Source organism: Solanum tuberosum, unplaced genomic scaffold (assembly GCF_000226075.1).
Source record: "Solanum tuberosum cultivar DM 1-3 516 R44 unplaced genomic scaffold, SolTub_3.0 scf00098, whole genome shotgun sequence".
In the NCBI taxonomy this organism is placed as follows: Eukaryota; Viridiplantae; Streptophyta; class Magnoliopsida; order Solanales; family Solanaceae; genus Solanum; species Solanum tuberosum.
Window position 1 is genome coordinate 1,481,050 of NW_006239026.1, and position 9,266 is coordinate 1,490,315.

At 32.0% G+C, this 9,266-nt stretch overlaps 1 protein-coding gene across 1 annotated transcript; it reads right to left on the bottom strand.

The window, feature by feature from the left end:
• Positions 1-829: 829 nt before the first annotated feature.
• Positions 830-4,510, bottom strand: LOC102602831 (phytosulfokine receptor 1). Its single transcript, XM_006348479.2, has one exon. The coding sequence runs from the start codon at positions 4,085-4,087 to the stop codon at positions 1,046-1,048; it is 3,042 nt and encodes a 1,013-aa protein (XP_006348541.1). The 5' UTR covers positions 4,088-4,510; the 3' UTR covers positions 830-1,045.
• Positions 4,511-9,266: the final 4,756 nt, after the last annotated feature.

Here is a 9,266-nt window from a genome sequence, read left to right on the forward strand (position 1 = left end):
CCCCCCCCCCCCCCCCACTCTCCTGCTTTGGTAGAAATCTCAGACCGGTTCCAGCTGGCAGTTGAACATGAGAGTTTTCTTATTAATCATAAATTATTTAGTTTTACGATTGTTGTCAAACTTAGGATATCTATTTTTCTTTATTCCAATAGAAAGCGATAATGTGAGCACAAGGACGTCACTTCATATTAATACCGTATGAAGTTGTATAAATGGTCAAAATTACCCTTGAACTATACGAAATGACACGATTTTGCCCTCCGTTAAATGTTGGGAGCAAACGTGTCCCCATTACTAGATTAGCTTGAATATGCCCTTATCCACTAGTGGGGCGTCACTAATAAAGCATTTTCCAAATGATTTAACCAAACATAATATGCTATTCTCACAAAACACTTATGATAAAGAATTATTTTTTAAAAAAGCTCATTTTGAAAGCTTGATCAAACAGACTTTTTGGCAAATATGGACCAATTTAGTAATGGCGGAAAACACGGTTAACCCCAACTTTTAACGCAGGGCAAAGTCACTTCATTTCGCATAGTTTAGTGACAAATTTTTTTATTCCTTTTAACCTACAAAATTGGAGTAGCCTTCAAGATCCTAAAACTGCATTACTTAAACAAGTCTTTGTTGTGGAAATAACAACAAACGCAATGTGATCCCACAAGTGGCGTTTGAAGAAGGTAGAGTGTACGTAGACCTTATCCCTACCTTTGAAAAGGTAGAAAGACAGTTTCTCAAAGATTCTCAACTGAACAAACAATGAAACATAGCCAACATACAAAAATTAAAGAGAAGAAACCACCATAGAATTGAAAAGTGCAAGAAGGAATAAACTGATGTTCATCTATTATTAGGTAAGATAAAGTCACATCCAAAATTCACAATGTTATTTGTACATGTTTGAGAAGAAACATAGTATATATTCTTCAATTCCAGGAAGATACAAATAGGGATAAGATACAACCATTTACACCAGAATACACTGCTATATGTGCAGGACATCCGCTGAAAATATAAGTTATCGACAACAAGTTTTCCTCTAAAACACATGAACATCAGGTGGTGTGTTTATGTTGTCGAGCCAAGTAACTAACTGCTGCGAAGAAGGCCTTATTTTAGGAGATTCATGCAAACAAAGGCAAGCAATTTCAAGGACCAATAACATTTCTTTCGCGTGCTGCTTGTCATATATCAGAGGATCAAAGACTTCAGTTTCCCTCTTCTGTTTCTTCATTTGGATCACCCAAGAGATTAAATCTCTGCTTGCTCTAGGCTTGCACGGATCCATCGGTCTTTTGCATGTTAGAAGCTCCAAAAGAACCACACCAAAGCTATACACGTCCCCTTTATAGGTAGCTACGGAAGCTTGACCATATTCAGGAGGTATATAGCCTAATGTTCCGACAACATCAGTGGTCACATGAGTGTCGTAGGGCCGAATAATCCTTGCAAGACCGAAATCAGCTAAGTGAGCTTCGAAATTTTCGTCAAGAAGAATGTTACTAGACTTTATATCTCGGTGCAAGATATGAGGATCGCACGCTAGGTGCAAGTATGCAAGTCCTCTTGCAGCCCCTTGAGCAATCTGAAGCCTCAGATCCCAGTCCAATAAAGCAGGTCCGTCAACTTTCTCGTGCAGCCAATAATCCAAGCTTCCATTCTCCATGTAGGAATAAATTAGAAGCCGGTCAGTTCTGTGCTTGCAATATCCTTGGAGATGAACAAGATTTGGATGCTGCGCTCTTGAAAGCGATTCAACTTCAGCTTGGAATTCTCGTTCCATCTGCCCGTAGTCACCTGAAAGCCGCTTGATGGCAACTTTCCTACCATCACGAAGAATGGCCTTGTAGACCAAGCCGAAGCCCCCACATCCAACAATATTTGACTGATCAAAGTTGTCTGTACATTTCAAAAGGTCATCAAGACACATCTCTTTAGTGTTCTCCTTGTTATGGAAAAATATCACCAGACTTGAGCCTAAGTCCTCCAGTTCCCTGTTAGAAGCATCCAACTCCTTTTCCTGATCAACTACTTTTCGACTGCTTGCCCGTATAACAATCAAGTACATGAGAGCAAGAAGAAAAATCGTTCCAAGACCAATACCAATACCCATGCCAATGACAGTTCCTTTGCGCCTCTTTCCTTTGGCAACCGAGTCACGAGGAACTTGGCTGCCATTTCGACAGGGGTTACCATGTTCACCGCAGAGTCCTTGGTTTCCCTCGAAGCTTGATGTTGGAAATGTTGGGAACTGACCTCCAGTAGGAATTTCCCCTGAGAGCTTGTTATAAGCAACACTGAACTTTGACATAAAGCTGCATTGGACTAAAGAGGAGGGTATGTTGCCAATCAGATTGTTGTGGGATAGATCCAAATTCTCTACGCTCGCCATACCAGACAAGCTACTTGGTATTGTCCCAGATAAGTTGTTCCATTTTAGATCCAAAACATGTAACCTTTTCAGATTCCCAAATTCCGGCAAAATTGCTCCAGTGAGAAAGTTGTTACCTAGTTCCAGTGTTGGAGGGAAGCTAAAAATCTGATTATACTGCAACCCTCTAACACTTGCATTTCTTTTCAAGAAAAAGGGAAAGTCTGGTGATGGCTCATTCATTGAGACAGGGCCAGAGATTAGGCTCTTCAATCCGGTAATTTCTTTTGGAATCTCCCCGGTAAACGAGTTGTTGGAAAAATCCAGATAGAATAGAAACTGGAAATCTCCAATCCAAGGTGGAAGTGTTCCCGTCAAACGATTCCACGACAAGTCCAACAGTTGCAGTTTTGAGCTACTTCTCAACCACTGAGGAACAACTCCAGTGAGCCTGCAATTGGCAATAATGAGAGCTTTCAGCTCACTAAACTGCAGGCTAGGATCAGTAGGCAACTCCTCATCCCGAAAATTCAGAGTAAGGACCAGCGTAGACAAGTTCTTGCAATGCTGTAAAATTCTGAGAGCAGCATCAATATTATGCATACTGTTGTTTGAGACTGAAAGGGATGAAAGGCTATGAAAATTCTTGAAACTTTCCGGCAGTTGTCCAGTGAAAGAGTTTCTAGCCAGATTGATAGTTTGCAACCTTCGACAGTCAGGAAGATATTCAGGAACTAACCCACGGAACCCGTTCGTAGCCAGATCAAGCGAAACAAGACTAACCATTGCTGAACAATTAAGCTCTATGATACCCCCTAAAGAATTATTTCTCAAACTAAGAGAACTAACAGTCCCAGAATTTGCCAATGAAGTTGGTATATTACCAAAGAACCTATTTGAATGAGCTGACAAATATGTTAAATTCCCTAATCTATCAAACACATCTGGAATGTTTCCTGAAAATCCATTTGAACAAATATCCAAATGAACCAAACTAGACAGATTACCAATCTGACTGCTAACCTGTCCCGAGAATCGATTCTCTTGTAGAGACAATACAGTCAATCTTGGTAGCTTAAACAGATCATCAGGCAAACTACCAGAAAGAAGGTTAGAGCCTAGGCAAAAAAGCTCTAATGAACCACAATTCCCAATTCCTACTGGAAGACTACCATTAAAATAATTAACCCCCATCTTAATAACAGAAACTCTAGTTGAATTTTCACAGATGCCCATAGGAACTGGTCCTTCAAAGGAATTATCAGATATATTGAAAACATGAAGCAAAGGCAAGTTCATGCTACTAGGAAACAATCCAAAGAAATCATTATTGCTCAAGTCTAATACTTCCAATTTAGACAAATGCAACAGTGTAAAAGGAACAGGTCCTTTAAGGAAATTGTGAGATAAATTAAGGGTTCTTAGCTCATCCAAATTACCTAAAGATTCAGAAAGTTTCCCATTTAACCTTCTTTTCCCAAGCTCCAACTTCACCACCCTCCCAGAATCACAAGTAACACCTACCAAATTACAACAATTTGTAGAATTCCCCAAATCCCAGAAATCAAGAACTGTCTCTAAACTCTTCACAAAATCCTCCAGAGCTTTAAAATCTTTTGGATTACATATCAAGTTCTGGGGATTTTGAGATTGAGCTTGTAAGCAAATCCCAAGAAACAAAAAGATCACACCAAGTTGCAACACACCCATCTTCTTAAAACTCAAAAAGAACACAAAAAAGGAGAAAAAGGACTTTTCACATATTTGGTGAAACTACACAATTTTTTACATCAAGATTGTTCATTTCTCTCTGTATCAAGCTTCAAAATCAAAGAAAACACCACAAAAGTACAAATGGACAAGAAACAAGAAAAGGGTACTTGACAAAAGTGATGAATGAATGGAAAAACAAGAAAAAAATCAAACCTTTGAACCACAAGGAAGAGAAAAAAAAAAAGGAAGCTTGAGGTAGAGAAACAAAAAGGGTATTTTCTTGTTTTGTTTGTTTTTGCTTTGTTTTGAGTTCAAAACTCAACTCTCTTCTTTGATGGTCCAAATAGGGCTGCTGTGTTCTTTGCTATTCCATTATATCCCAATTGGAGACTTTACACATTCACAGAGAGAGAGAGGGAGAAGTGCAATTATTTTTAACAATAGGAGTTTCCTATATTTATTAGAAGTCCTCGGTACCAGAAACAATTTCTCTATCTCTATCTACGTATATTTTGTCCTCTCGATTTTATTTTGTGAGATTTTATTGAACTTCTTGTTGTATTAGTAGTGTTCATTCGGTTCATTTTAGTTATCGTGCTTATTAAAAATAGTTAACTTAAAAAAATTAGTACTTCGGTTGATTGACTATTCAAACTTTAATTTTATTGGTGAGGATTCAATCTTCTGTCTCGTAACACCACCCTCATTTTTCCTTTCTCATATCCCCAATTTTTGGAAAAAAAATCAAAATATATTAAATATTTCTTTGTGTATTTTTATTTGTTTACGATACTGAAAATAGATATTCAATTTTATTTATTTAGCTTGAAAAATCAAGATAATTTACCATTTTTGTGTTATCCTTATGATTAAAGATTTTTTTTTTTAATATTTAGATGACTTATGATAAAATAAGGGTGATATAGTAATATTGTTATTTTTTATTATCTTTTATGAATATGTTAAATCAACATGAACAGCAAAAATAGATGAAAGTAATATTTGTTTTCACCTTTACATATATATACTTAATAAATAGGGAAAGGAATTAATATGACAAAAAATTAGGAATAGTATTAAACTGTAATTAACAGGTAAAAAAGGTTTTTTTTTTAAAAAAATTTCAAAAGATGTGAAAAAAAATAACAAGTAATGTATTTAATAATTTGATAGCAATACGCTATATGAGTCATTGGTAGTGAGAATTGGGGTGGAGTTCCAATAATTAATAAAAATTAATTAAGTATGTGACTTTTTTCTGCCACTGAGAATTAAAAAAGAAGAAAAGAATTAAAGTGGTGAATTAATGGACCGATTTGTTTTTGTATATTAATGGGGGTCAAGTTTTTCAAATAAAAAATGGTCAACAATAATGTTTGGAAAATAGTCAAATTTGCGTATTATATCATTTATTATACTATTAGACTTTTGGTCTAATGTTATTCATAATGTTTGAAAAAATCTTGTTTTTGCTCTTAATTCTTGATGAAATTCTAATGTGAAAGTAATTTTAAATCATAATAAGTAATTACAAAATAAATATTGAGTTGGAGTTCACTCATTCAAACTAAAATTTCACTAATGACATATATAAATATGAGATAATTAACTAACAATAAAGATACACATATACCAAAGATATAATGAAGTTTTAAAATTAAACGGAAAGTTCATTTTATTATTTATTTGACTCTCCATATATCAATTAATGTCATCCTTTTGAATCAATAAAACACATATTTCAAACTATTTTTTGGTTGCCACTTAATAATTAAAAAAAATATATCAATATAAATTATGAAAATGCTAGTTGAGCACAAAGGTATACTTTATTTTATTTTTTTATCTCTACCAAAAATAAAATAAATAATATTTTTATCATAAACTTTTTTCCATAAAAAAGCCATCACTTTTTCTTGTTTACTAAGTAAGCCATATAGATCCTATTCGATGTGAATTTTAAATTAGTTGAATTCTATTATAACTGTCTATAAGTATCGAGTATCAATATCAGATGAAAACTAACGAAAATCATAAATAACAACAATTTAAATTATAAATTTGAGGTTTGAATCCTAAGTTGGGAACATATTTTTTTAAAATGAGCTTTACTCACAATACAGATATCAAATATCGGGCAAAAAAGGAAAAGGAGTGCAAGTCAAAAGGTTGGGTAGAAAACACGTATTCATAGTCCAATTTCTTATACTATTCCACCTTTTCGAGTTGGTGCGGTAGTTATTTTACATCCAATTTTCAACACTTAATTGTACTCTTTTTTTTTTTTTCCTGTAATCATCTGATATTTGAAATTTTTTAGTTTGAGTAACGAGCGATTTGGATTTGTAGCGCATATGACTTATTAAAGCAAACACTCTTTGTTAAGTGTTTTCTTTTAGTAATTTAAAGTGAAAAAAATTAAAAATAATTTTTTTGATACTTTTTAAATTTCTGAAAATTTATAATCCAACGTATTTTTCGAAGTTTTAACTTAAAAAAAAATTAGAAAAAATCTCATGATCAACAACGCCCCCATTAGTTTGGTCTTTAAAAAACAAATCGTACGTGTTTGGTTTACATTTTGAAAAATATTGTGCATGAATTAGGTTGCTTTCCTAGACTTAATTTATACATATGTTTAATGTTATATATTTTTGTTCGAATTTTTCATATGATGTCAACAAAACATCTGTAACATTCTAGATGTTTTATTAAAAATTTAACAAAGATTCACTTGAAAAAATCAATAATAACATATCAAGTAAAACTCACAAGTGAAGTTGGAAGAAGACAACATGTATGTAATTTTATTCCTATTTTGTAAAGATAGAATTGACTACACGATGAGGAGAAGAAAAAAAGTCAAAATATTATAGAAATAGCTCAATCGACCACTTACTAACCTTGCCTTTTGATAAACAAACAGTGTTATGAAATTTCAAGGAAATATCGTAAAGTTTCTGATGAAATTTAAAGCTTTACGATGATAAATATTTTTCAATTAAACAGACTATTTGTGAATTTTATCCCAAAATATTAGTTAACACGTACATTAAATACCTAAAAAGAAAAAGAACAAAAAAATGAAAGTGATATTTTCTAAAATAACTCCAATATTGTCAATTGTAGGTTGGAAATTTGACTTTTAGTTGATTTCTAGTTCCAAAGACTAACTACCATGGATTCTTATAGTATATAATAATTAAAAAAGGTTTATAAGTACCTATACTCAACAATGAAAGGTAATACCTTGAGTATGTTTTTCATTAATATTAATTATTTTCTTCATCTCGTATGAGTTGTTATGTTTCACTTTTCGAGAGTCAAACTATCTAACTTTTAATTGACTAATATTATAAAATACAGGAGTATACTTTTTTTTTTTTACAAATTAACATAAGAAAAGTTATAACTTGTTGTGCTTATTATAGTTTTTTAAGATCAAAATTTTATACGTTATATATTGAGTTGATCTAATCTTTCAAAAATAAGTCAAATTGACTTCAAGAAAAAAGGAAATATGAAAACTAATTTGGGACGGTAAAAGTAGTCTGGCTCTCTCTCTATATATCTATCTATATATATATTTACAAAAAATACACGTTCACAATTAGGAAAAACAATTTTAAGAACAAAAAGTAAATGGAAACACATTATTAATTAATCAATAATCATTCCTAATATCAAAAGTAGGAGCTAAGCTAGAATAACTAGACATCAAATGTCAAAAGAGATTTTTTTTAAAATAAAATAAAGTATAACTAATTGTTTGAAATTCTTGAACTTGGATTGTAACATACAAATACATTAAATTCAATAATAATCTTTTTCAATAACCAAACTTTCACCAAAATTAAATCAAAGTCAAGCTTCTTCATATCTACTTTTCTCCAATAATTATTCTTGCATGGCTTATAGATAAATTATGTCTTCGTTCGTTGTAAATAGTTGACTTCTCATGGATTCATATGGACAATTTTACAATTATATTTTTGAAGTTTTATTAAAATATTACAATTTTTTTTGAATTTATATAGCATAAAAAAATACAAATTAATAACCCAACTTGCACTCTAAAATGTTGCCAATAAAAGAGCAAAACAAAGTGAGAGATCGAGGTCAGGAAAAAGAGTCGAGTCAATCAAGCGTGATCAGAATTTGGTCGAAAAAGAATTGAAATCATTGATACTGTAATTGACCACCATTGATAAAGAAGAACCTTTCTAAATCACTTTGTGTCAAAGAAATCTTCAAGCATCTGAAATATGCCGGAATTAAAAATGGTGACCACTTCAAGAAAAATAATTAAAAGAAAATTCTCAATACTTTTAAAATATCTTTAAAAGTGAAAATGTGTAAATACATATAATTGTATAAAAATGAAAAGTGAAAAAATATATATTTATAAAACACCTTTAATTTATAGACATTGAAATTTCAAAAATTCCTTCGTTATGAAGCAAACACATCGACGAAAAGGCTTGAATTTCAAAAGTAGCCCTCCCCCATCCCAAAAAGGTACGTCGACGGAGAGGTATTTACTTTTAGCCTCTTCTTAATATTGAATATTAAAATTTTAAAAATATCTTCAATATAAAATAAATACGTCAATAAAGAGGTGTCTGCTTCTAAATATTGTGTTAAAGAAGTTTGTACAATTAGACATTGTGAGCAAAACTAGACCTTTTAATTGTGTTTTGGCCTACTCAAAGTTATTTTTCTTTTTCATTTTCCACCTTCTTAATGGGTTAATATATAGCAATGCCATTGTTTAGATTTTGTTTTTATTTTTAAAAATTGTGCAATTATAACCTCTAGAAATAATAAAATATTAGACTATATCATCTAACATCACAAAATATTCTATGGTCTAACTTTTTTTCACATAAAATTTGTCGTTTGGTTAAAAGAAATATTTAGAGCGTAATCAATATGGTCAATATAAGTTATAAGAACAATTTTAAAAAAATTACTAAAGAACTGAAGACACAAATATGGATAACTGGTGATCCCCGATGTCGATCTGCAGTATTAGTTTGAGAAAGTCATTTGGTTTTTAACCTAGAGCGATTGGTTTACCTGTATCATGCAAATGTCCAACACTTAGGTGCTTTCTAAGATCATCCTATATGAAAGATGTACGACATGTGTGTTTTTTTTTTTTTTTTTTCATTTT